The following is a 27,734-nucleotide window of genomic DNA, read 5'->3' on the forward strand; positions in this document are numbered from 1 at the left end:
TCGCGCGCAAATAACCCTCCCTCCCTCTTCCTACATGTGAACTAAAGGGAAAAGAGAAGTACAGTTGATCCTCTCCGCGACCGCGAACGCTCGCACGTATCAGGTTCCCACCGTGTCAACGTAAGTATGCCGAAGGGGTTAACGAGCGTTCTCCTCTCCTCCTCCTCCCCCCCCCGCCACCCTCACCCCCGCCGCCCGGCGCTGATGTCGCCGGGCGCGGGGAAAACCCGATCGACGGTGTAAAAATAACGTAGGTACTTTTTTTCCGCGTACCGTCGCCGTCGCCGTCGGCGAGATGCACGCGCGCGTCCGCGTCGCGCTTTCTCACCTCTCGCACAATCTCGGTCGTTTACGCCGTAATTGTAATTTATATCGATCGATAGGACGTAGAGGGCGCGGGCGGGGAAGAGGGGAGAGATTAAGGAACAGCTTAAGATACACGCTGATTAATATCCGAGACGGCGCGGTGGAAGATTAATCGACGGCCCGAAGTTTAAACACACGCGCGTTACTTCTCACTCTCACTTCCGCTAGTTCCGGTCGCGAGGCACAAACAGGCGGAGTAAATTGCAACTTTTCGCATTTGCCAATTTCTATTTTTACCTTCTTGTTTGTTTTGGTCAGCAAATACCTCTTCCACCGTGTCGCGATTCATTTTTTTATACGTATTTATCGTAACTCGATTCTCGAGAAATCGACGCTGATTCTAATCAATGAAATTGTTAATAGATGAAAGTCAACAATCTCTGGAGGATAAACGGTGGCCAATTAAACGAACTGATTAATCGACGTTTGCGAAATTGGTTCCGAGTGCCCGAGTCTTGGAAGACCTCCGTAAATCACGACAGCATCCAGACCGAGCACTCCAAAAGACGCCCGGTCGTACGTCGTAAATCAAGAAAGATGCGCATAATTGAGGACGCCGTGGGAGGAAGAAGAAGAAGAAGAGGAGGAGGAGGTGGAGGACAGGGGTTGATACACGGAGGTATGCAATAACGGCGCCTCGGAGCGCGCTCGAGCCCAGAATCCAGAATCAGAATCGGGAAGACGGCGGAGGCGGCGTGCACACGTACTTACGTACGTACGTGCGCCGCGCGTGGCGTAGGTACGCGCGGAGCGGAGCCACCTCGCGTCCTCGCGATTTCGCATTGACGAGCGAGAGAGCCGAGGCCGAGGAGCCGACGGCGCGGCGTGCGCGGTGCGCGTCGGCGTCGCGCGCGCGGGGCGGCAAGGCAAGCGGCAAGCGGCGACGCGGCGAGTCGCCGGGACGCGGCGAGCACGGAGCAACAGTCGCTCGCCGGACTTCGCGCTGGTAAAACGTTGTTCGCGGCATGCGCGCCGCGGTGCACGCGTACGCGTCCAGTGATACGGTCTCGTGATCGCCCGCCGTGCATCGCCTCCCCTCACGCCCGCCCGCCTCCTCGCTTCCTTGCCCTCCCCCTTTCCCCTTCGTCGTGCGAGAGTCGGCGGCAGGACCCTTGGTACTTCCCGTACGCGCGCACGCACACCCCGTCGTCGCTTCCGGATCGTAAGTAACCGTAAATCATCTAATTAACGCGCATCTCTCTCTCTTTCTCTTCCTCGGCTGCTGGGACGGAGATTCGACGCGAGGGATGCGACGCGATGCGCGATATGTGATGCATCGCGCGCGCGGCTACCTCCCGGGTTGCACCTCTGACCCGGTTGAGGGTCGGTTGCACTGTGCGATGTGGGTTACCGTTACACACCCGACTTCGTTACCCCGTCCGTTTTCCGTCCGGTGTGTGTGTGTGTGACGACGAGCGGCGAAGCTCGTCCAGCTTCGAAGCTCGTCGTCCGAAGGGAAAGGGACGAGGGAACCTAGGCGGGTTTAATGAGGAGAGGAGGCAAGGTGGTCGAGAGCGCGGTGATCGGTGTAACTGACCTCAAAGGGCTCATCCCGCGAGATGTGGGTTAACGCTCACCCGCGATTAACTAATCTACTCTCTTCTCTATTTACGGCACGGGTACAGCTCCGAGATGGAGAATGAGAGCAATATCGCCAGTCGCCAATTGGTTATAACTATGTGTGCGACCGATCCGAAGGGCTGGTCGCACTAATGCCAGTTAGCGCCTTAAATCCCGTTTAATCGATCTTCCTGCTTTTTCATCCAGATATGAAACATAGCGAGTGATAGTTGACGCTGAGCGATCCGCGCTTAATTGACTCGATTCCTAATTGACGAAGCTATACGGATCGAGAGTAACGCGTTCTGCCCAACCACGTGCGAAGCTTTGGCATAATTCCAATTTGCGACACGCTTCCAGGTTCCAGGTTCGTTAGCGCCGTTCCGCTTTTACGGTATCATTAACGTCGGCCGGTAGTTCCTCGCGAAATTAAAATCGGCACGGAATTAAATCGTATACCTCCGTTAGAAGGGACTCGCGCGAACCGTTTCGCGTGAAGCTTCGTGCCGCCGGGGCGACAGAATCAATTCACCGTGGGAAAATTGGAATTTCGGAGGGTCACACAACGTTCCCGTTGATGAAATCCCTTCGCAACTTAGTTTCCACCAACGACGGGCTGCTCTCGAATCGGGCAGCCCCCGATCGAAGCAAACCCCCGCCCCGGGTAGCGAGCGTTCATCGACCAGCGTTGTCGATTCATTCTCGTTCATTCTCCCTCGTTCATTCATCCCGCTCGCGGATGACCCGCTTTTCGACTCGAGTCCGAGCCAATTGTTTTTAACGGCCCGGACCCGCATCCTCCGCGGCAGTTTCGACCCGTCCGTCTATCCGTCCGTTCGCCCGGCCGGCCGTGGTTTCCGGAATCACTGCTGTGTTAATTAACTTCTCGATCGGGGCATTGCGAGGGAATTCACTTCGCCTTCCCTTCGTCGAAGGTCTATTAACGTTGAATGGAAATTTACGTCCCGATCGGCAAGATCGTACGTACGCGACGTTTTCCTCCTGCTCTCTCAATTGATTTCTCGCCGAGATCGTGTTGTCGAAAGACTGAATAACACGACGTGGCCTAATCAACGCTCATAGAACGAAGATATTAAAGCTGCATGCGATCGCTGGTCCCCACCAGGGACATATCGACGCGCTTAATTTTAACGTCGCGTCAGAGCTCGTTCCGGCGAACCGAGTCCTTGGATATTAATCGAAGCCTCGTGAAGCTCGTTCCATTGAGATCTGGACCTCGCGGATAACAACGTAATGTTTCTCTCGTTTGCATCTCGTTTATCAGTCTCCGCTGTTTGCAGAAGGCGGCCTTGTTTGACTCGAGCGAGAGAGCCCACTGGCGAATAAACGTCGAAGACCCGTCAGGAGGGTGAACACCCCTGTGGATCCCGAGAGAATTATCCGGCAGATTTTTCTCCCCTCCTGGTCACTCGTCTCTCCTCATCGTTCATACGTCACTCGTGACCCGTGGATGCGTCGTTGCACGTACGTGAGACGCGCGTTAATGCCGTTAATCACTTCCGCGTCCAGCGAGCGGATTTCTGTTACCCAAACGATTCCCAACGAAATTGTTTCGTGCCCGGCGAGTAATAAAATAATATTTTTTATTGCAGATCACCGTCGCGCGATTGTAAAAAAGAAAAAAAATCCACTTCCATATAACGACGACGATGCATTATTGTTGCTGAAATAAAAGCGCTATACGGAAACTTGATGGCTCGCGTGGTAGCGATGACTTTAGAATCCAATTTGTCTCGACCGTACATTCGACGCTGGGGAGATCCTCGCGATATAAACCTTCGCGATATGAGAGTGGATTATGGAGGAATATGATATGACGAGTTTGTATCGATCGGGCGACCAGGTACCATCCGGTCCCGTCGACGAAAGCGGTCCGCGGGACATTTGGAGGATCATTAACATTTTCCTTGATGACAGAGGGAATAACACTCGTTGCGCTCTTGCCATCGGAAATTATTCTCTCTCTTTTTTTCTTTCCTTTTAAAACGATCGATCGATTCCGTCCACGGTACTCCCCCAAGTTCGCGCGCTTGTTTACTCTCCTCCTGAAATCGGAGACCCTCGCGCAACTCTTACGAGAACGCACGTGAATTGCGTGACGTCGATTACGAGTCGTCCTCGCGACTCGAATCGGCCGATTCATGTGTCACTCCTCCAGAAGTCTCGATCGAGCCGATCGAGTCGCGACCGGCGACGCGAGCACTCTATTGTGAGCTCCAGGCTCGTAGGACTTCTATTATGCTCCGCCTCTTCTTATCACGCGAGATCTTCCCGGTCTAACACATACGCACCCATGGCGTGCCATTGTGCCAGCGGGCAAGAGTAACGCTCGTGTCACTCCGCGCGTAACGCGAGCGTTCGCCTCGCGACTCCGAGTGCTCGCCTAGGTAGCCGGTTGCACGGTGAATGCACTCACCGTGACTTAAAAGTGACCACTTTTCGACAAGTAGATATCTGCTCGTGCGAGCGATAGAGCCCTCGCGGAACGTTCTCAAATAATTGCTCGTCTGAAAGAAAAATTACTCAACATATCCACAATTCTCGATCAGTTCGAAGAATCTGGTTAGAATATGATAATAATTAGTATTAGAAGCTCAGGTGTGATTAAAAATCAACAAAAAAGAAGGCAATATAGAAAATAATTGTTATTTTAAAAAATAAATTACGTCTGCAGCTTGTGAAATCTATTTTAAGTGTGAAACCGTGTCTGAAATGGATTTTACCAATAGCAGGCTCCGTTCCTGTGTACCAAATCGTTCAAATTTACTCTTCGCTGTTATCTTTATCAATATTTAGAGCGAGCATTGAAGTCACATTTCCCTTATCGACGGTAAAATCGGACATTGCGGAGTCTTGCTATACAAGTTCTTCGTTTCCTTCAGGTTTCCACGTACCTTCTTTCTATCGGTGGCTCTTTGCGTCGCTCGTACCTCCTCTTTCTCTCTTTCTCTCTCTCTCTCTCTCTTCCTCCTTCGGTTTCTCTTTTCGCTCTTCCTCTTTTGCCTGTACTCCGACATCGCCGCGGTTCCGTTATCCGCGGCAAATACACGCCGGGCATCCTGTACGCTTTACCTCCGGAGAAAATAAACAGCGCGCGGCATCGACCGTGCGTTATTGACACCGTGTATGCGATCGAGCGCTGAAAAACAGAGTGACGAGCGAAATCGAGCATTTGTGTGTTTTGCATTTAAACCAGCAGCAATTTTTTACCACAATACAAAATATCGCGAAATGTATAATTGAGGTTGAGCTGTTATTGGAATTTAACTCTTTCTCCCTCAACAATATATTTTTATAATTATAAACCATCAATAATGAAGAGAAAATCAGTGATTTTACAAGTAGGATATTTTTTCTGTCCGCTTGTTTTCTTTAATATCTTATTTTATCTATCGTGTTTGTGTCTCTTTCATCTGCGCGATGTAATTTTTCCGTCGAAGTCCGCGATCAGAAACTTCTGATGCATACCAAATACCTATGTTTGAATTGCTAACTGGATCGATCGCTTCCACACAAGTTTTCGAAGGACGTCTTTGTGATACTAAAGGATCACAATATCGTCGGCGACTGCGGTCTCGTTCCACGATGGCACTGCCATTACGCCATAGAACTTTGGAACGAACGTGAAATCAGTTATTGGAAAAGTACTGCCGTCACTATAGCCGTCTTACTACGATTCTGCGGGAGTGCCTCATTTATTTCGCAAATCGAAACTTCGATCGTGTCAACGCGATGGCAATTCCTCGCATCGCGTGCGGATTTATGGAGGAACGTGAGCGTCGACCGATGAAGCGTTCCGAATAGGCTGGCCGCGTTGTTGTTTCGCATTTACCGCGAATAATCGCGAGAGACAACACAACGTTCGCATAAGTTCCGACTGTAAGATAATTTCCTCTTCAATATGCTGAAAACTTCTTCTCCGCGGTCGATCAAAGGCGATGCTTGCACTTGCGTCCAACTTTCCTAGCCGCGTTCTATCGCGACTTACTAATACAGCGTCGCGTTCTTCCGCGTTTAATTATTTTAACGTCATTAAAATTAATCTCGTTAACTTTAATATCGTTAAGATTTTAACATTGTTAAAATTAATGAAATTGATTAGGCCATTCTCGCGCTTCGTGGTTTAATTTAACGTAATCACGAGCGCTTCAACCAAGACCACAACAGGTCGAAACGTGCGTCGTCGAAATCGCGCGCGAGCGGAATTGCGCCACAGAATCGGACGATTATTCGGCGCATCGTATTTACCATTTCTATAGAGGTGTGCGCTGAGGGGAAAGCAAGTTCCCTCCGTCGCCTGATTCTATCCGAGGCACCCGGCACCGTCATCCGAGGGGTGCAGCCACCGCAGCCTAAAGGCATATTGGGAATAAGAGGGAGGTCGATAGGGCGGAATTAGTTGCTCGCTCGTGCAACGGCCTGAACGAGTAATTCTCATCGATCGCGAAATCTGTCCCGGCATGTCCCCGCGTCTCACACGGCTGCTTCTCAATTGAATCACTGACTCGTAGTGGTGGCAGGGGTGCAGGTCCCCACTTTTTTGAAGTTGGAGCCGGGCGTTTGGCGTACGCGCCGGGAACAATGCTCCTACGTCTATGCGGCAACTGTGTAAATCAGCGGATGATGATGTACACGTTCAGATAAAAATAGTCTCCGTGTATCTATGGACTGTGTAAACCATCTATTTACGCGTGCGAGAGATCTGTAAAACGTAATCCCGGTGTATACTGTTAAATATTAAAGGATGAAATTTAAACCGATACCTCGAATCAAATAACGTTTTGTTGTTTTTGATGACCATGCGTATCGAAATTTATTATTTTAACACAAAAATATTATTTCAACTTCGTTGATTTAGTTAAATTACGACACATTGAATAGGAGCAGTGGCTATAGGAATGATTAAAAATGACTCAAATGGACTATAATTTGACACTACGAATTTAACAGTGTACAGCTTGTTAAATCCCCTCTCTTTTCCGCTCCCTTTTATTTCCCTGAGACTAAAAAATGCATTTTTCTTTGAATAATATCGATTACAATTTATATAATTATTCGTCCTCTTTCGGTGTTTTCGTATGGCAGTTAAAAGTAATTTGTATGTGTAAAAATTGCAGAATTTGTTGAGGAGATTTGAATGTAAGTTACGCTATTTTTTGCGTTTCTCTCACGCGAGCTAAAGGCGAGCTTGTTTTCTTGAAATCAGCAATTCAATCAGAAAAAAAGGTCTCGGGGCGACCTAACGTCATCGTCTGGTATAGATGCAACCTTGAAGTACGACAGGATCGATCTGTACTCTGGTTGTCAACGTTACGTCACGGCGGACCTAAAGATTTGTAAGATAAAGATGCAACGCGCAAAGATGGTTTTTTTTTCCAAGAACGTGCGGGTGACATCTATATAAATGAATGATATAAAAGAGAAACTCCCCTTCTTCGCGCTGACGCCAGCTTCCCTCATCTTTCCGATTCATTGGTCATTTTCCTATGAAGTATCCTCATCCTATATAAAGTCTATTCCGCATCAATCGCAAAGTTATTAATCCCGTCTATATCAATAACAGATATTAAAATCCTCCAGGTCGACTGCTGGCCTTTCATCTCTTTCCAGACGAGTGAAAGAGATCCACCTCCGTTTTTCCGTAGAGGTTTCCGTTACACTGACGCGTTTCCTGCGTACGTCCCAACGCAAACACACGCATGTACACACATACGCGCGCACGTCGTCGCAAATATACGCGCCTCATTCCGGTCGCTAATGTAAGTTTTCCATTATCGACTCGTGAAGAAAGGGAAAAAAAAACGATCTTCCGTCTTCTCTTCCGCGCCCTTCCCGAAAAGTGTCACGTCCGTCACATGGAACGCCGAGGCGGAGGCTCATAAAGTTATCGAAGAAATACAAGAGAAAAGAGAAAAATCGCGGTGTCGACGTAATTACCCGTAGTGATTGCCGCGCGAGATCGATTCGCCGACTACACGCGGGCGATTTCGCGAAACGTTCGCGGAAAGGGCGGTCGTCATCGGGTGAGCTCACGCCGGCAGTTCCCTTCCTTCCTCCCTCCACGATTTCATTAACCCAATTTCGCGAGTCGCACGTTAGATTAATCCGCGAGAATGGTGAGAGGCCATACACTGCACGCGCACGATGACACGGCGCGTTCCCGCGTAATAAGGATAATAGCCGTGCGGACGCGGTTGCGTGCCGCGCGGCCGGCGCGGCGACCCGAGAACGCGCGCAAGACGGCGGCGAATTGTTTTGTAACGCGATGCACGGTAAACGACGATAGCCACGACAGGAAATAATATTGTTGTTTAAGATCGCCTTCAGAGAACACTCGCTCGTAGGCCTTATCTCGTGACGAGGGCCAACGATTCCGATCGATTTCTCATGCGGGCGTCGCTGGTACCTCGAGATACCCAAATTTGGCGAACTAGTCACTCCGCTTTGTCTTTGTAACTTTAATGTTCATTTCCATCAATGCAGATTAATTTTAATCTCGATTTATATATAACCACGTATAACTTACTTTTTATCTTTTTCCAATCCTTCTCCAATCTAGAACTGTAAGAAAAAGATGAAAAATAAGTTAAATCGAGACTAAAGTTAATCTACGTTGGTAGAAATAAACATAAAAGAAATTCAAATTTATCTTATAGGTTTCCGATACGTTTTATCTACCAAAAACACAAACAGAATATTGACGCTTGTAATACTTGTTATATCTACAAAATACTTGCTGTATTCTTTTGATACGTTACCGAACAACGGTGTTACGCGTCAATTTCTCACGCCTCATTTAGTCGCGCAGCACGTGCGCATAATTGAACCGTGGGCCGTAATAAAACAGGCTATATTTAGAGAATCGAAGCATGCCCGATCTCGTATGCACACGCGAACTGCATGCTTTTGGAAAGGTTTAATCGCCGCTCTCGGGCCGTTGAAGAGGAAACTCTCGTTCCCGCCTACGAGAAGAGCGAATTACGATTTTTTTTTCTCCTTTTTTTCTATACGTCGAGCAAGACCGTTCCATTATTGAAATCAAGAAAATGAGGAAGGAACGATCGCGCGAATATCTATTGTCCAGACTCTCGCGTGAGACTGGATAATAGCCCGCTGAGAAGCAGGCGACTGCTCTTTTTCGCTCGAAAGGGAAGAGGGAATCTTTCACTTCCCATCGGAGAAAATACTTCTCGATTTTGGACAGTCGATGCAGCCGCGAGAAGCCGTTCGTCCAAATTACATCCATCCACGTCCAATCCGTGAAGCAAAATGCGCAATTGTCGGCTCTCGTTATCGACATCCTTTCGATATATAAGTGCATTTTAATAAATATAAAACTTACGGTACTGTTACAGACGCTAAATATCCTTTGTGTTCAACGAAGGAAGAATCGAGGAAAATTCTCCGCGGGTATGCGCGGTTTTTTAGAACGGCACAATTTTCACGATCGCTCATGCATCGCGTTCGCATTTCCAGGAAACAATCAGAATTTTAATTTGACTGACGAGGTACACCGTTTATTAGCTTTTTCAGACGCGTAAGAACTATTTTTAGTAGAGGAGCGCCTTTAAAACCGTGTGCACCGTAGATCGTCCGTAGATATGTCCAAGGGGGATATTCGATGGCTCGCGACGTTACGGAGGCTGGATATTGACGTAACCGGAGACCTGTTCTCGGTGACGTAACGTGTCAGTCTTGCGGAGGACACCTAGATGCCGTAAAAAAAAGAAGAACACCTTACTCATGTCCGAAATCGACGTGTTACGTTCGCGCAGGATATATCGCGATCGCACCAAACGTCCTGTTCGATGAACATCAATTCCAAACAGATCTGTTTCTCTAACAATAAGCGATTGTCTCGATTTGCAAAATTGAAACGTTAATTAAATTGTTTACATATTAGAAGAGATTAATAAAAATTAATCAAGCAAACACATCCAAGGTTTATTTCTCATAAAAACGTAATACTAGAACGCGTAAAAAATGATCTATTGGATTAAGTGGGAAAAGAACGTGTAATGAACGTATTTTATTATCGCGCTTTGATGCGTACTTGATAACTTCCGTTTATTACAGCGCGAGATTGAGTACAAAGTTAGATCAGATAAATCCCGCTCAGTCATTTATAATATAGTCAGTTATTTATAGCCGGCAGTCATCACGCGTATGGAAAACGCGTGGAAATCTTTATGCATAGCTTTTCTTAGCAGCAAATTGCTTCGTAAATTGCGCCGAGGATCAAAACCACTCGGCGTTGAAGCGAAACGGACGGAGTTTCTGCTACCAGTTGATGAGATTAGATCAAGTAATCGATATACGGGTATACATATGTTGATAAACATGCCTCTGGTGGACTTCTCGGAAGGGAGCTTAATGCGTGTCACGCACATGACATTAGAATTCAGGTTTCCGTTTTATAACGCGCCGCTGTTTGCAGAAACGGAGCGCGTGGATTTTCGTGTCGGAATCACGTTTGCGATGGGCGAGCGCACGACGGACTTGCCTTTTTAAAACCCGGCAAAAACCGTAACCGGCTTCCGTAACCTGTCGTTAACCCAGTTAGGAACGTCGCCGTTCCAGCAACACGCACGCACGCACCCGCCCGCTTTTAGCCCGTTTCGCAATCGTTCCAAGACCGACGAACTGATTCCCTAGATAAGAGCGCAACAATTAATGTCGTCGCAATTGCAATCAATTGTCCGCATAACTCGCAGGATTGAGCGGGGAAAAATGCTGCCGTTTGCGCGTCGAGACACACGTTCATACACATATACGAGTGTGCGAACGAACCGCCTCTTCCATACGGAACGTGAAATATGTCACGAGTTAGAAAATTAATTAAGCAAGTAAAGATCCAGTTTTTTAAGCAACGTTCGTTAATCACTATTTTTTTTTCACCATATACGCGAAAAATCAAAAGATAGTGATTCCGAGATTGAACCTCCGGCTAATTCGATGTAAGATTTCCCCCGACGACGAGTCCGAGAAGGTCGTTCCTCTGAAAATTCGTCCGTGTGTTACTTCTCGCTTCCGCGGCTGCTGACCGCGCGGAATTTTGCAGGGCGGAAGGTGCCGATCGGCCGAATGAAGAAGGAGGCGGACGTTTAATTGTGAATCGGCGTAGGAGGAGAAACGCGCGTGCTGAAAGAACGGTGCGATAGCTTACGTAGCTTAAACTACGTAACCGAGTTTGTCGCGTACACACGCAACGGCGACGTAATCAATCCGGAAAGACAAGGGGGTACACGAGGATAAATTGCGACCGCTCGATTGCTCTCGCTCCCCTCTTTTCGCAGCTTCTGCGCAACGCGATCATTGAATGGAAGTAATATTGAATGAGAAATAATGTGAGAATCTCGGAGAGAAAGTGCTTGAGAATATGAAAGAGAAATTCAATGAGTGACAAACCTGAGAAACGAATCGAGTCATAATACTTTGCGGCGCTAATCAGAACTCCCAAGAAAATGCTAGATTTCCACAAAGAATTTTTAACTCACGGCCACTTGGAAAATTTCAATTCGACACTATTAAATATCAAAATATGAAATTTAAACCAAAATACTTTGAGTTAAATAACATTTTGTTATTTTTTACTACCATGTGTATAAAAAAATTCATTATTTTAAGTCCATTGGTTTAGTTAAATTAACATGGTTTTAGTTAAATTAATGACATATTGAGTAGGAGTAGTGGCGACCTATAGAAGTGATTAAAAACGACTCAAATTTAAACAAATTTACAATACGAATTTAACAGTGCAGAGCTCGAATATCGCCGCAACTTTTTTCGACGGTTATCTCAATTCACTGAACGAGGCAGAACTCTATTGATTATATGAAAACTCCAAAAATGGAGCTTCGGCTCTGTAAAGGTCGGCTCTCAAATGAAAGTGACACGGTCGCGGGAAAACAGAGCAGTTATAATATAATTAGTATATCGCGCGAGCTCTCGGTGAAAATCGATCGTCACGCCAGGTACGCACGCACGCTCACAGGCAGACACACGAGCTACATATATGCGCGTCGAATGTCCCGAATCCGTTGCATCTGGATCGGAAGATTGATATGGCAATACTTGAGAAGGCGCATCCACGTAATCGTACCGAGCGCCGCTTGCCTTGGCATAAATTCTCGACGCGCAGGGTATATACCTATACGCGTTCATTCATGGATAAACATCACGTTCGCAATACGTGGAACTTCACGATAGGAACGAATGTCTCTGTCCCGAATGTCCCTTTCCCTACGGATGTGTCGTTGAATTTTGGTATCGCGTGTATTTTAAACGATTTCATCGCGAACGTTGCGAGGAGAGAAAAACATCGCGTGTGGAATATTAATTGCCGACCTACTATCTTTCTCGTCGCCGACTGAATTACCACCTTTATTAATTAAACGGACGGATTTTTCCAATATGATATCTAATAATAAGCGCGAGTTCTCGTCGAAGGACGAATCGGAATGCGTTTCAACGGGCATTTCATCAATTTTACTATTTTCGTATCATAATCGCATTTTCGTCTTATCTGGATGTTAATTTTTAATAAGTTTTTCTATTTGTACATTTCGGAAAATATTTATTAGAATTTTATGTGCATATCGCAAAATAAAGAAGGCAGGAGAAAGGTTTTTTTTTTTACAAGCTTGCATCTTCGCACCAGGGGATCGATTCGGCATTAGACTGAACATTTCGCCTCCGAAGCACGTTCACCGCGGGCACCAACGAGGTGCAAATATGGTACAGCGATTCCATTGTCGTCGCGCTACGATCACCACGTGGCGTCGATATATCACATCCGCGAATTGCCTTTGATGTCCCGCACGCGCGTGCAGGTGCGATGGTCTTCCTGTCCGATTACACGTGGCCGATTCGCATGACGACCCTCCCTCTCGGTCGTCACCGAGATGCCAACGTGTCGGATGAGCAATTAAGTCTCAATCATATACCAATGGGATAAATTCGATTTTAAATTTAACTGCTTTGCGTCTAAATTCTTTTGTTTCTAATTTATAGCGTTTGTACACGGAGAGAATTTTTCGTTGTATCTTACCGTTCGCTACAAACTTGGGACAACTTGGTAACACCAAGGAATTTTTGAAATATACAAAAGACATTTTACAAATAATATAATAAAAATTACCAAGCAGATTGGTAATTTTTGAAAAATTATATTTTATTGTAATAGATATTAATATTTTTGTATTATGGTAGGTATTAATTATCAGAACAGCTCACATAAAATTCTTCGTAATACATGTTGTCCCACCACTATCATGATTTTCAGGATAAATTCTAACAATAAGAGAAAATTCTCTCTGTTTAGAAACTGTATCTCTGTTTTAATATAATTAATTGTCGAAATGCCGCTTTTTGTTAAGGTGGCACGAGTAGCTCGCTCTTCACCCCATCGTGTTTGTTCATAAACATTTTATAAATAGCTCTATTATCCGTAATTGTTCCTTTGACGTAATCTTAAGCGCATCCGCAGGATGGACGCACCGCGATGGAGATAGGTGATCAGTCAGCGTAGTAGACGACTCCAGGTCGTCCCGATCGACCGGCACGCTCATCCCCGAGTAAGAGAAAACCGGCTGCTCGTCCGCGATGGCCACGACGGCGTCAACGGAGAAGATGGACCTGGACAAGGACTTGCCGAAGAAGAAGTGCATCAACACGAATCTGATATCGCTCAAGTTTCTTCTGTTCATCTTTTTCGGAGGTAAGCGTCGATCGGTATATCTGGACAGTCGCTTCAGTTCGAGCGATCTCTAATGTCACGATCTACATATGATTGTCTCTCTTCAGGTATCGGCTGTCTCTTCCCGTTTCTTCCGCTGCACATGACGAAAGTGGGACTGAGCATCGAGAACGTGAGGTTCGTGTCGATGGTTTCGCCGGCGATAGCGATACTGGGGCCGCTAATAGCGGGACCGATCGCCGACAAGCTCGCCGGCCGCCAGAGCAACAATGATAAATCGTCGACCGGTCGTTACCTTCGCGTGATGATCGCCGTCGCCTGCATCTTCTCGGCGCTCTTCTACTCGCTGCTGATGCTGGTGCCCACGGTGGAATGCGCGTTACCGGCCGGGAAGGGCCCAGGCCTCAAATTCAACTGCGATCGGCGCGGAGCTATAGTGCGTTTACTGTGAAGAGTAAAAGAAAGATTGAGAGATATAAACAAAAAAATATCTGAAGAATATTTTAATTATGGATTTTGATAATATTAGATATAGAATCAATAGCATATTTAAATTCTATTAAAATACTACTCTTTTCTAACTAAATCAACTTGTATCAGGTGCGGCAAGAGAGATGCGAGGATCGTTTTGGTTGCCATCGCTGGGCCGATGATGACAGCGGTGTGGGTGCCATGCTGCTGGAAAACTGCAACTACGCCTGCTACCCGACCGGCTGGCGACGATGGCATTCAGAACTAACACGCACGACGACGTTCCGAAGTAACGCCGACGTCGAAGTCGACCTCTTCGACGGCAGTGGAGAGACCACCGTCGCACCGTTGGTCAATGAACTCTATGCGCAGGTAAAACTGCGATATAGCAGACATAATAATTTAACAATTAATTTATATCCTAAATTTAATATTATCATATAAATTAATAAAAGTCCAGTCATAAGTAACATTTAACTGCAAATATTGTATGTGTATGTATATGTATATATATATAAAGATACAAAGATCGAGAAACTTACAGTAAAACCAAGGTAAAGCGAACGATCAATTAAGCATTCTCGCTATTAATTTGTAACGTTATTATCTTGAGCTGATTAATATTAAAGTAATAAATCAGGCTAGCACGTCTTAATTATAATTTCATTTTGTTTAGTAATTTCAAACAAATATTTTTGTAATAACTAGAAGTTTATATGTCAGCGATGGATTGTTAGTTTGTAAAGTACGTATATAATGACAAAAGTTATTATCTCTGTAGGAAAATCGTGACGAGACGAAAAAAGCTCGTCGTTACGTCATGATCGAGAATGAACCGCCACATCTGTGCTACAAGGACGAGGGCGACAATGTCGTCTGTCACGTTTACACAGAGTACTCCGGCACGCTACCAGTGAACGGTAGCCTCGGACAGGCATTGAATCCCGAAAACGAGGCTGAATGGTGCGCGTATCCCGTGGCCGAGTACTTCGCCTGTCGCATACCACCCGACCTGGAAGTTAAGATGGCTGAGTTCAATCAGAGTTGCTCCATAGAATGCGACCTGGTCGATCCATATACTCTCCCGGGTAACGACCTATATAGAATTAAATATCAAATTTCATGTGGAATCTCCTAATTAAAATTTAGGATTGAGTGATTAAAAACGTAGTATACGTATTTAAAAATATTCTCAAAATCGATTCCTCTGTGACAATCACGTTCTAAAACTTTTACATGACTGTGATAGGCAGCTTTTGCTGCAATAGCTGTTGAGATAAAAACTTGGAAAACTCTAAACGCCATATATCGCCTTCATTCGCTCCATTCGATTTTATCCACACGCTGATAGTGGAGAAACATCTTCCTTTATGCCGGTATACGATAATATGATGATAATGCCGGCGTTTCAGGCAACGTACTGGTGAAAAGCCAATGCCAACGTACCGGAGATTGGACGGAAGCGGCGTTCTGGATGTATCTGTTCGTGCGCTCGGTCGCGGATATTTTCCCGACGACCGCCGTTGCCCTGATCGACGCGGCGGTGGTGATCGCGACCAGGGAGACGTCGTGCGGACGCGGCGACGTAGGACGCCAATTGGCTTTCGGCTCCCTTGGTTTCGCCCTGCTAGGACCACTGTCCGGCTATCTGAGCACCCTGACGAGCGACATCGGACCGGCTTATTGGTTGCCGCTCGTCCTACATGCCGCATTGATGATCCTCGCGGCTGTCGTTGCTCTGTCGGCGAACGGCATGCCGCTCAGTCCACCAGAATGGTGGTGGCACACGAGAAGCGGCATGCTAGCGCTACCGATGAGCGCTGTCAAGAGGTACGGCAGCGAGACCGCCGCTCTGATCTTCGTCCTGCTAGTCATGGGAACCTTTTGGAGTGTGATAGACAGCTACCTACCTTTGTAAGAGTTAATTAAAATAGTCTGTCTCGGGTTATTATAGAAATAATTTAATCGCGATAACGCATTCGTTTAGGAATTCTTATATTCTTTTCTTTGACATAGGCATCTGCAAAAACTAGGGGGTGATGAACTTTCCATCGGTATCGCTATGACGATTAAAGCGGTAGCTGCGTCCCTGTTCCTCTGGAAGTCCGAGCATCTTGTAGATTACTGTGGACACAGTAATCTTCTCATCACTGCCTTCACGGTGTACATAATCAGGTAGGTAAGTTTTTTCTAATTTGATAATCGCGTGATGGCTGTCGGTCTAACTGAAAGAAGATCTTATCGCTAAGTTTTCGTTAGCCATTTTCGTTCGTTCTAAAGAAATATTAAAAATTGATACGATTGATATATTTGACCAGGTTCACCGGACTGAGTCTCATATCTGACCCTTGGTGGTCTCTAATCTCGGGAGCTTTAGAAGTATTCACCTTAGGAATAATGTGGGTTACTGCCATTCTCTACCTGAGACACTTGGTACCGCGTCATTTAACTGTGACTGCCCAAGCGCTGCCTGTGATAGCTCACTTTTGCGTCGGTACGTTCCCAAGTTAACATTGTAACTGTACTGAATAGGTGGGACTGAATTATTGATTTCTCTATCCGACGCACGCAGGCCGGTGTCTCGGAGCCGTCATCGGTGCTTACATCAATTTCGGCGACGAGGATCTCGTACAGTCGCTGAGGTTTGTCTATCGTTGTATGGCGGTAGCGGCGGCCATCGTTGCCGGCCTGTATTTCGTATTGTATCATGGTCTACTGAAGCCGAGATGTCATGCACATACCATCCAGGGTCCCCGTCAACCCCCCACAATCGTGCAAGGTAAGCGGTACTTTTAACACGCGCATAATACGCTAATCAAGTTCTCGCACTACCTCTAACGTCGACTTTGATTTTTGCAAGCTGCCATAAGAGATTATGAACTGAGTAAGTGATCGAACACGTTCGAGATTTTCTATTTCAGGTTCTTCGAAGCATATGTAATTTACGTGTTATCTAATAATGTCTTATATACGCGGAAATCTTCAGAACTGGCTTTTCTGGTTTTCACGATAAACTGAAATCGATCAAGATCTGAAAAGATCAGTTCTGCGCATTTCCTCGAGAGATTCCTCCCTTTTCTGCATGCATCATGGAGAACTGTGTTGTTCCCCGAACGCGCGCTATGTTTATAATTTTTATTCGTTTTCATAATTTTTTTTGCAAATGTAGCGATGAACGGAAATGGAAATTACACGCCGCTGAGAGTGTACCATAACGGAATGGGCAAAAAGGGTCAATTTCGATACTGAGAAGTTATCTGTTCATTCTACGAACGAATGAAGAGTTCTAGGAACAACACTGCAACAATGATTCCACAATGCAACGTATATGTGTCATCAGCGACGAAGTGCCGACGATGTGTGCTCTCGTGTATTTTGCGTTGCATCGCATTTATCGTTAATTTGTTAATTTAAGCCGACTCGACATTATCGTTTTTGTTTCTTAACATTATTATTTAAACGAATCATTATCACAAAGACTACTTGCTCAAGTACGTTCTACGAGCTATATCATCAGTTTCTATATTTGTAACATAAAAGTGTAAGTACCAACGACAGCAACATAATGCGAATCTTTCGTGTATGGCAGTAATAAAAAGAGAGATAGGAAAACCTTTTTTTATGTACAAAACGTCCATGAAAAGCTATAAGTATCTAATACTTCTTTAATTTTCTATCAAATTCAGTTTTTTTATACAATCGCTATGTTCGTAAAACTCTTGAGGTATACACAATTAAAAGATGGACAATTTTCTTTAATGAAATTTATTATAGCGAGACTTACATGCGTCTTCACATGTAATATAAAATGAATAAGTATCAACAAAAATAAGATGTCTAATAAGATGTCTATTTGACTGGACAAATGTTACGTTTCTGTGAGTTGATATATATATATATATGTATACAAGAAAAATGAAATAAAAATACGTTGGAGAGAAACGATCGTTATAATTGTTATTTTACAGAAAACAATTACACATGACTATTTACTGTTTATATTAAGTTTATTTAGGCAGTGCTAAGCAGAATTTCAACGAAAGTGAAATATTTATAGCCGCTGAAAGAAAATATATACAATGGCCTAAATCGCGAGAGACTTATGTTTCATAAATTATATTAAATCTAAAGTAGTCTAGTGTATATGTGTGATGTATAAAACAATTTATTTGCTTCGTACACTTTTCTTCCTTTTCTCTCATAAACTTTTAATGTATACACATGCGCACAATTTGCAAGTATTAGGAATTACAAGTATTTAGGAATAAGCCGTGGGAATAAGTATGAGAGATACGACGTGTTCGTATTTACTACATAGCATGTACGCTTATAATGACAAAAATAATAAAGAAATATTCAACGATCCATTTTACAATGTAATTCATCAGGATAACATACTATAAGAAAAAGCGTGACATTTTATTTATATATATATTTTTTACATAGAGCTCGATGCTCTTATGTACAAGTTCATATGAATTGCATAATTGCGTAATTCAAACTACATATTTAAACGTCAGTTTTTCCATTCTTGCTGTTTACTAAAATAAATAAAGATATTTTCTCCTTTCAACAGAGACAAAATGATATTTTAGAATTAATTTTACTTCAAACTTTGCTATTTGGGGATTAAAGTAAAACAATAATTAATAATTAATTATCTTTTATGACTTCATGTTGTACATTTTTCGTGTATGTAATATGAGAAGAAATAAATTCGGCATGTTTGACTCGTGAAAAAATAGCTTGCTATATCTATATCGAGATTATTCTTATAAAATCGATATATCAATATTACTCATACAAAATATTTCGCATATTAATCGTTATAGGGATAATAGTAATATTATTAATAATTATATATATTAATTACTAATATATATTATCATATGTATAATATATATTACTATTAACATATATAATAATAATATTAATAGTTAATTATTAAATTAATATACTAACAGTAATAATTATGAGAATAGTTAATATGAAATGTTTTAGATAGAAAGATTCCTTCAAGTCCCGTTAAATATTGAAAAATACAAGTAATTGATAAAGTTGCCTTTTTTAAAATGAAAATTATAACATGCAGAAATATCAAAGAAAAAATGTATATATGACATTTTAATTTATGTTACTGAGAAAAACTTTTATTCATTAATAGAAACCTAAACCGTCAAGAAAACCTATTAAACTTATTTTGTCACTAAATAATGAAAATAAAGAAAATTAGACAAATCTGTGCACATCATTAAATCTAATCATGAAGTTCCAAGAAAAATCGTATTTATTGCTAGTTCTCTAGCTAGATACAATTTAGAGATGTTATTTCCTAAGATATTTGTCGAAGCGAATTCTTGACAAAGTTGTCTATATGTTCAGAATATATTAGAAATATGTATGTTTTAAATAAACGCGAAAAAAAGTTTTTTTTTGAAAACAAATCTTTTCTATTTTATATCGGACCTCTTTCAAATCTATGAATTAAATGTACAACTTTTATATAATACAAATTATTTCTGAGGTATCGCACTTTTTTGAAAAATATCAAAATTCCAAATCAAAATGCATTTCTATTAATAATCAATTACAATTAGATCATAAGAGTATTTTACCAAAAACAGTACGTTAACAAACAATCCCTTTCATTAATCAATAATAGTACAATCCTCCTCATTTCTCGTGGGAGCAACTGCTTCCATGTTTATTACATTATCGTTTTTATTTGAGTTTGCTTCGTTATTATCTGACATTATCGCTTCTCCATCAGTCGTATCTAAAGGAGTCTCTTGTGTTTGTTGTTCCGTTTGTTGCAATTTGTCGTCTAATTGCATATCCGTCCCTTCTGTGTTAGTAGTGGAATTATTAACAATTTCTTTATCAGTTTTCTCATTCAGTGTGTCACTTTTGTCATCTTTGGTCACTGAATTAATAATGCTATCACTCAAATTTGGTTCATTTTCTTCTTGGCAATTTTCCGATTGATCAGTAGATACAACAGGTAAATCGGTATCTTGCAACAAATGCGAAATAAATGGACTCGTTTCTACCGCTTCTTGAAGTGACATTTCATCTAAGCCTGCTTCTTCCATATCTTCTGTTTCAATGCCGTTATCCTCGATGTTCTGCAAATAGAAGATATACTTTTCCTCATATTTGCCGAAATTCTTGTCAGATTCGGTCGGTAGATTCGAAATACTATCGTCCTTCGGATTTTGATCGGGTCTCGTACATACAGAATAACCGACAACTTTCTCATAATCCTTCAAGATGTCATACACAGTGCCATACACCTGAATCGCTTTGTCCGCAGAGTGCACATTGTCATCACCAACACCACAATGCACAACACTCTTCTTAGTTACAGTTAACAAATCTTTAATAACATTACTGTTTTTAACTAAATCAGTTGGCTCCCTGATCAGATAATTCTGATTCTCGCTCTCGGGTTCGGGATCAGAATCATTGACGCAAACCATATCTAAAGGAATATCTACATTTTCTTGGGATACTAATGTATTTTCGTTGATCGAAGACGTTTCTGTTTTCCGAGATCTTCTCCAATCAGCGTATTCGCGTATTATTCTATCGTTAATGTCCACTAACTGAAAGAGTGTGTCACGCATTTTGCAGGAGAAATGCCTGATTCTTTGTTTGGCCTCCGCTTCAACGTTTTCGCTTCCCTTGTTCACGTCAAATAAATTATACATTTTTCCCTTCGCTCTAGTTAAAATTTTGTCGAGTTCTCGGCTATGTGGCAACATTATTTCACTGAAGGAAACTTCCTTTTCTACAGTCGCGCGAACCTCTCTCAAAGGCTGCTCTTCCCTCACGACATCGTCATCACTATTCTCCCAGGTGAGAGCAACAGGTACAACTTTATTGTACCTTGTTGCTGACGAAGTACTGACGTCCATACGAATGCTCTCAGCGGTCGTCAAGTTATCTTGCCGCGTGACCTTTGTTTCATCATCGGAGTCGCTGTCGAGCTCGATTATATTAGGAGTTATATTCAATTCTTCCGTCTTTGAAAGCAGAAATACAGGTCTTCCGTGCTTGTCCGTTCCGTGCTGCACTGGATTAGGTATCGACACCATCGTGTTTGGCGAAGATTGAAGCGGCTGCAACGACTGATACGAGCCCGCCTGCTGAGATTGATACGACGTCGACTGTTGCTGCGGCCGTGGCGGAAGAATGATTCTCGTCGGAAGTCTCGTCGGATTCACCGTGGCGTTCACAGGCGTTTGAATGTAAGCGGAAGATCCCGTAGTGTTCATGAAAGACGCGTGATACAAGGAAGGCTGCCGTTGCAACGCATTAGGATCGAATCTCGATGGTAACGAGGTATTCGATTTTATCACGCTAGGCGATGAAAGGACGATACGTTTCGCCTTCAATTCAGTCCATTCACTCGTGGCTGAATTTTCGTGACTGACCGTAGAATTCGATTCAGTATCAAGAGATCGGCCGCTCAGAAACGATGCCGGCCGCGGTCTAATGGGTATCGGCGGTCTGTAAAACTGCACTTCTTTCGTAACAATGCCGTTCGTAGTGGATTGGCTGCTCAATCTTTGTCTTTTTAGTGGTTTACGTTTTATATACGGCGGTGCCCCATTGACTCTAGGCGAGTACGTTTCGTCGTCCTCCTCTGAATTGGATTCGAGTCTTCGACGCTTACGTTTACCTCTGCGCGGACAACACGTTGTTTCATCAAAATTCATCTTCTCCTCGACTTCCTGAGCGGTCATCTTCTTGTCGTGCGCAAGTATCCTAAAATACACCGCATCAAATGTAGTAAAAAATTGAACAAAGGAACTCTCGATAATGAACCAATAAATGGATTTAAAATGGACAATGAGAGTGCAACGCGATCGTTAGTGTGTAAATTATCAGAAATTTAATATTATTTTATTTAAAAATATTAAAGCATAGTAATAATAGATACGAGTATTTCGACTCCACTTTGAACGTTTGAACCATCTTCAGATTTTAAAATAAAGACACATGTATGATGTAAGTCATTGTAAGTATTCGGTATAAATATTGTTAATTTTGAATAAATATTAAATTTTCTTACAATTTATGCACCAACAACCGTGTTACACTCTCATTGCCAATTTTAACACTTCGTGGACACCATATTTTTGGAGCACTCACCCCGAAACCCTAGGACTTTTAAGTCCAAAGAGTTTTTGAAAGCATTTCTGTTACAAAAAATCTATAGAAATTCACGTCTCATCTTTAAGGTTTCAAAGAGTGATTTCTGTACTTACATAAGCCGGAACCGTAGCAAATTTTTTTTCCCATTTCCATGGAAATTATAAATAAAAAATCGACTGTGCCTTAAAAGGCCCATGGTGTCCGCGCAGTGTTAAATCACTTTATTGGATCAAATATAAATATCAATATATAATAAAGGTTCATGATTTTCATAAGTGATATAATTCAATGATAATTGATACGTTCTTGTAATATTAATATCTTTACAATACCTTGTCACAGTTTGCACGTGTTGAAGTAGAGCCCAACACACAGCCCTCCCGCTATACAAATCACTCGGATTGCATACAAAGCACTTCCATTTCTCGTCCGCTTCGATCTTCTTTCTCACCAGAGGCGGAAAATTTCTCCTTATACATTTAGAACAGAATGTGTTGCTGCAATACGAGCAACAGTATAAATTCCCACCGTTCGCGCACCATCTGCAGAACATATCTGTAGCGTCATCACCTAAGAATGCAGGAAAAGAATATGGATTATCATGATTATCTAGATACACACACACACAAACGCAGCATGTAATACACAATCAATACCCTGTTCAAAACTGCCATCTCCATAAAAATCCCGACAACTCGCGCACAATAATGTACGGAGTATAGGATGCTCGAACATATTATGAGCCTGAGCTGGGGCGGAACCGATGTGCACATCGCAGGCTGTACAGTGAATTCTACGGAATCGTACGGCTGCGATATCTGGAAGCAAAATTAGACACAAAATTTACACTACGACGTACAATTCTCGTGGCTTTGGGATAAGCGTCTCGGCCTCCCATGTAATTCGTATCCTTCGTGACAAACCTCGGGCTCTAGAGCGCAATTAGAAAGCAAGACTAAACTATAAACTAAACTAGGAACTACTCGTTACAAGCCAAGGCATTGAGTGGATTCTTGTCTAGACAGTCTAGAGAGCCTGACCGTTGTTGAACATGAGCTTGTAGTAATTGCTCTCCTCCTGGGAGACCGATGCGGTGGCCGTGCCGGTCGCGCTGGGCGCCTGCTCCTTTCCTGGTGTCACTGAAAAAAAAAAAAAAAACCCGCGAGGGTAGATAGGTAGGTTAGAGCGGTCGTTCTAGTAAAAAAATATCACTCTACGGGTGGCGAGTGCCGCGCGTCACCGTCGCTCGCCCCCTGAACGCCATGCTCACCGTTCTCCTTGATGTCCGCCTCCACCTTCACCTGTACCTCGAGCATGCTCGAGATATCCATGGTGCCCGGATCGCGGCCTCGGCCTCGCTCGCTCGTCATCAGGAACGCACCTTTCAAAACAACACCGGGTCTACTGCGCCGCCATTTTCCTACGGAAGAGCGTAGCCGGCCACGGCCGCGAATCGACAGACGGGGCCGACGGGGCCGGAGGTGGGTCGCATTTCGAAGCTGCAGGGATCGGGAAACGATATTTTTCTCGCGCGCTGCCGGAAGAGAAATTCCAATTCGAAATGGCACATCGAAAGAGAGAGAGAGAGAGAGAAAGAAAGAAAAAGAGCGATAAAGAGATAGCAGTCTCTCGATATCTCGAACGCGGAAACGTGGCGCTTGTTTTCGTTCGAACTCTTTCATGATTTTTTTTACCTTGATCAAACACCGATTAAATTAATCGGCAGATAGTTCAACCGGGGTAAATTGCTTACGGCAAAATTTTTAACCGTATAAATTCTGATCTAATCTTTTCACATATAAAACAGCAAACAATAATTCTGCCAATGTTTTAACGAAATAATACGCTCGCGTAAACGTAGTACATGTCTAGCAACAAAAAAATTCAATGGGAATTAACGGAATATCTCGCAGGTATTATTCGAAAGGTTAATCGCCGGTCAATCGCGATCACGATATTCATAGATTTTATCAAAAGATTGTCTTAAATCTGATCTCATAGGTGGCCTTAAGATTCCATTCAGCCAATGAGATAATCGTATAGCATCTAATGCCCATTTCTGCACCAATGCCGATTAACTTTAATCTCGGCTTAAAACTAACCTGCTTTTATCCTTTTTTAATTTTAAGAATTAGAAAAAGATAAAAAGTAAATTAAACCGAGATTAAAGTTAAATGAAACATATGATGATAATGCCGCTCAAGTTAATCGAAGTTTGGACGAAGTCATCCCGGAAGTTCGTTCCCTAACCCGTAAGTTCAATATGGCTGCATCGCCAATCGCGCGATTGGCAGAGTTGCTCCCAAAAAAGACTGCGCACCAGACGCACTGCATTAGGTTTGACAAATATTATCGCAGCACGAGATAATCGACACGAGATAATTAGCTCCAAGTTATCTCGCATTGTTGTCCGATACGTAGTATAACGACGTTATAATTCCTTTCCAATCCATCTGTCCCCCGTAGACCCGGGGCCCGCCGTAAACCGAATTCGGCCCTGCGACGCCCTGCGTGCGTTGCCCCGGAAACCGGGTCCGTTTAAAAATGGCGCACGTTTTCGATTTCGCTCTGAGCGCGCTCGCGGGACGACCAGGGACGATCTCGCGACGAAAAATGGACGAGGGGACCACGGCGGGCACGAGTTCGCTCGACAAGACGGCGCGGAAGCTCGCCGACGACATACAGGGCATGGCGAATTACAGGGCGCTTTACAGCGAGATACAGGTACGTGTTCGTCGTGTTTGACGGTTGTTCTTGACAGGCGTTGCATTTTCCATTCTGTCCTTTCGCAGAGGCTCGTCGCGTCGCCCGCCGTGGACAGAAACGATTTCAAGCACTCGCTGATCACGGCACTCAAGGATAACGGTCTGGAAACGGAGATCCGAAACACGGTGTTTCACTGGGCGCGATCGCGGGTACTCCCCCACAATGAATTCCTTCGATTATAAAATATCCGTCTAATGTCCATTTCTACCAATGTGGATTAACTTTAATCTCAGTTTATAACTTACTCTTTAGCTTTTTCTAATTCTTAGAAATAGCGGAAGATAAAAAGTAAGTTAAGTTACTAGAGATTAAAGTTAATCTGCATTGATAGAAATGGACATACATGGATCTCTCTCTCTCTCTTTCTTTCTCCGTAGGGTTCGTTACATTCTCGATCAGTTTCGCACATACAGACAGCTGATCTGAGCTACTTAAAGAAGACTCAGATTCAATGGGAACGGCGCATACAGAAATCGTTGAACTCGACGTGCAGCGAATTGAATATTCCACTGGCTCGTATAAGGCCTACTACGGATAGGGATGAGCTGGCCGAAAAGTGGAATGAGTTGAGCACTTACGACATCGGTAAATGTTACGGCGAATTTAAAGATTCATTGTAAGCTCTGGTTGGGTTTATTTACGACATAGATATGTATTTCAGATCTGTCGCAATACCGACCGTTGTACGCGCCGAAGGACTTCCTGGATGTATTGTTCTCCATACGTGATCCATCGTTCAAAAAGCAACCGTGTGTAATTATAGATTTGTGTAGAAATCAAACCAGCATTATTGGAATAAAAATGTATATCAAGTTTATTTGAAACATTTCAGAGACGAATTACATTGGGATTTCAGTCACATACAAATTAGTGTAAAAACGCTCACGCAATTGGTACGAATTCTATCCAATCGCTTCTGTAATTTATAATTTATGTATTTGTACGTATATATATATATATATATATATAGAATATTTCTTTGTGTAGAGGCGTATGTATTCAGAATTAGCGCAGGGAATGCCATTACTGGGAGTAAATCCCGATATGCCGGCCATGGAAAACTTTCCAAATTTAGAAGCCGAGCGAACGCACATTGGCGAAAAAGTATTGAACTCGAATCACGCCCCGATTGCTCAAGAGTTTCTCAAAAGAGGATCCCCTCGTGCGTTGCGCGGCCGTATCTGGTCACTCGTTCTCGGATCTGTTATCAAAGATAACGTATGATTGATATCTTTGTCGTACGTTGTTGAGCTAAAGATTGATGTCTCTGGTTACCAAGTATAGATAATTTTTTTCTTTTAGGATGTAGAATATTATGAGGAATTGAAAAATATGGTTTTGCAATATGATATTGTAGTAGACAAGCTGATAATAATGGTAATTTATATTTTAAAATTACATTAGCCCCTTTTAAATAAAAGACACATAACGTGAAACACCCTGTAATCTTGTAGGACGTACAATTAACGGCGAGAAACGACGATCAGTACTTTGTATTCGAAGACGTTTTGTATAAGACAATGTTGTGCTTCTCAAGAGATTCCGAGATACTCGCGCCAGTCACGACCGACAGAAGTGCTGGGGGTCAGGTGATCCACGCGGTATTGCAAGGCAAACCAGCGACGCTGGAAAATACCCTGGTCTTCCCACCAAGCGGCGTTATTCCGTTTCACGGATTTACAATGTACGGTAAGGAGTTGCAAAATAAATATATAACATATATACATATACTGTTTGCGTCTAATTAATTAATTGTCAATATTTTTATGCCAGCTACGCCATTTTGTTATTTATATGATGATCCCTGCGCTATGTACTGTACTTTCCGTGCGTTCTACTTGAGATACTGGTTTCGTTTGCACACTGTATCGAGCCACGAGCAAGGTATAGTTGCCCTCTGCTTACTTTTTGAACGATTACTGCAATGCCATGAACCGCAGTTGTGGGCCCATTTCAAAAATATACACATTCAACCGTGAGTTTATATATCTCTTTCTCTTCCTTATGGCGTTATTCGTGCGGACCTGCATCAATTTAACGCGTATACATTTTCAGCATAAAAATAGTTTTCAAATGGCTCATGAGGGGCTTCAGTGGCCATTTACCGCCTGAACAGCTATTGTATCTTTGGGATTTAATTCTCGGTTATGACTCTTTGGAAATTATCCCGTTATTAGCGGTGACAATATTGAGTTTTCGAAAAGAAAATTTACTGCAAGTTAATACTCAACAGAATGTAGAGGTACAGAAATGATACCATCGTAAATTATATGCAGTTGTATAGATTTATATATTTAGTATCTATATATATTTTTTCTATTTTCAGGCTGTGTTAGCAGACTTATCCTCATTAAAAGTAATGCCTTTACTGCAGCTGGCTCTTTTAAAAGAATAATATCACTTTTACTACACGCGAAATTATCATAAAATTAGTAATTTTTTTTATCTTTTAGTTTCGTATCACTCCTTATTTGATCTCACATATCTTATTCCGCAATTTTATTCGCGAAAATATGTCGATGTGGAAAAATTATATACGTCGCGTATTGAGTAAACGAACATAAATAAAGATAAACGTAGACACGTACAACTTGGAAATGTATATTGAGTAACAGCAATGTGAGCAAAGTAAAATCGCCGATATATCTATAAGAGACTTCAAACAATGTATCGTGGAGAAGGGATAAAGTGC

General features: G+C 43.1%; 3 protein-coding genes and 1 long non-coding RNA gene across 9 annotated transcripts; 2 read left to right on the plus strand and 2 right to left on the minus strand.

The window, feature by feature from the left end:
- On the plus strand, positions 1–18,483 carry LOC139777489 (uncharacterized). 6 transcript variants are annotated; one of them, XM_071714963.1, is made up of 12 exons: positions 1–120; positions 730–985; positions 13,436–13,666; positions 13,753–14,081; positions 14,246–14,488; positions 14,898–15,204; positions 15,529–16,030; positions 16,133–16,291; positions 16,435–16,610; positions 16,689–16,895; positions 16,977–17,000; positions 17,286–18,483. In XM_071714963.1, the coding sequence occupies exons 3-12, from the start codon at positions 13,552–13,554 to the stop codon at positions 17,363–17,365; spliced, it is 2,142 nt and encodes a 713-aa protein (XP_071571064.1). In that variant the 5' UTR covers positions 1–120; positions 730–985; positions 13,436–13,551; the 3' UTR covers positions 17,366–18,483. The 6 variants fall into 6 exon arrangements, with proteins under 6 accessions (XP_071571064.1, XP_071571058.1, XP_071571071.1 ...); XM_071714957.1 differs by lacking the exon at positions 1–120 and having other exon boundaries at positions 556–985; XM_071714970.1 differs by lacking the exons at positions 1–120; positions 730–985 and adding an exon at positions 1,153–1,528 and having other exon boundaries at positions 13,425–13,666.
- LOC139777683 (uncharacterized) lies at positions 12,939–14,307 on the minus strand. The gene is made up of 2 exons (XR_011719412.1): positions 14,217–14,307; positions 12,939–14,090 (listed from the first exon to the last, which is right to left on the minus strand). It is a non-coding gene; the product is annotated as an uncharacterized lncRNA (long non-coding RNA).
- Positions 18,260–23,683, minus strand: LOC139777429 (uncharacterized). The gene is made up of 5 exons (XM_071714849.1): positions 23,547–23,683; positions 23,317–23,415; positions 22,933–23,094; positions 22,609–22,846; positions 18,260–21,886 (listed from the first exon to the last, which is right to left on the minus strand). The coding sequence occupies exons 1-5, from the start codon at positions 23,644–23,646 to the stop codon at positions 19,765–19,767; spliced, it is 2,721 nt and encodes a 906-aa protein (XP_071570950.1). The 5' UTR covers positions 23,647–23,683; the 3' UTR covers positions 18,260–19,764.
- Positions 23,669–27,633, plus strand: LOC139777529 (TBC1 domain family member 19). The gene is made up of 12 exons (XM_071715034.1): positions 23,669–23,757; positions 24,743–25,000; positions 25,069–25,191; positions 25,420–25,627; positions 25,704–25,791; positions 25,875–25,935; positions 26,030–26,260; positions 26,345–26,419; positions 26,497–26,731; positions 26,816–27,017; positions 27,098–27,284; positions 27,369–27,633. Exons 2-12 carry the CDS (start codon positions 24,821–24,823, stop codon positions 27,435–27,437), a joined length of 1,659 nt encoding a protein of 552 aa, XP_071571135.1. The 5' UTR covers positions 23,669–23,757; positions 24,743–24,820; the 3' UTR covers positions 27,438–27,633.
- Positions 27,634–27,734: the final 101 nt, after the last annotated feature.

This window comes from Temnothorax nylanderi, unplaced genomic scaffold (assembly GCF_030848795.1).
Source record: "Temnothorax nylanderi isolate EJ_2023f unplaced genomic scaffold, tnyl_v1.0 TNYL_tig0006_pilon, whole genome shotgun sequence".
In the NCBI taxonomy this organism is placed as follows: domain Eukaryota; kingdom Metazoa; phylum Arthropoda; class Insecta; order Hymenoptera; family Formicidae; genus Temnothorax; species Temnothorax nylanderi.

Coding starts and splice junctions, on each gene's coding strand:
- LOC139777529 (XM_071715034.1), top strand. CDS start 24,821: ATGGCGCACGTTTTCGATTTCGCTCTGAGCGCGCTCGCGGGACGACCA. Junction 26,732..26,815: donor TCACGGATTTACAATGTACG/GTAAGGAGTTGC, acceptor TTTTTATGCCAG/CTACGCCATTTTGTTATTTA. Junction 27,018..27,097: donor AAAAATATACACATTCAACC/GTGAGTTTATAT, acceptor ATACATTTTCAG/CATAAAAATAGTTTTCAAAT.
- LOC139777429 (XM_071714849.1), bottom strand. CDS start 23,646: ATGACGAGCGAGCGAGGCCGAGGCCGCGATCCGGGCACCATGGATATC. Junction 22,847..22,932: donor AGATGGCAGTTTTGAACAGG/GTATTGATTGTG, acceptor CTGCATTCTTAG/GTGATGACGCTACAGATATG. Junction 21,887..22,608: donor CACGTGCAAACTGTGACAAG/GTATTGTAAAGA, acceptor GGTGTATTTTAG/GATACTTGCGCACGACAAGA.
- LOC139777489 (XM_071714963.1), top strand. CDS start 13,552: ATGGCCACGACGGCGTCAACGGAGAAGATGGACCTGGACAAGGACTTG. Junction 14,489..14,897: donor TCAATGAACTCTATGCGCAG/GTAAAACTGCGA, acceptor TTATCTCTGTAG/GAAAATCGTGACGAGACGAA. Junction 16,611..16,688: donor GATAGCTCACTTTTGCGTCG/GTACGTTCCCAA, acceptor CGACGCACGCAG/GCCGGTGTCTCGGAGCCGTC.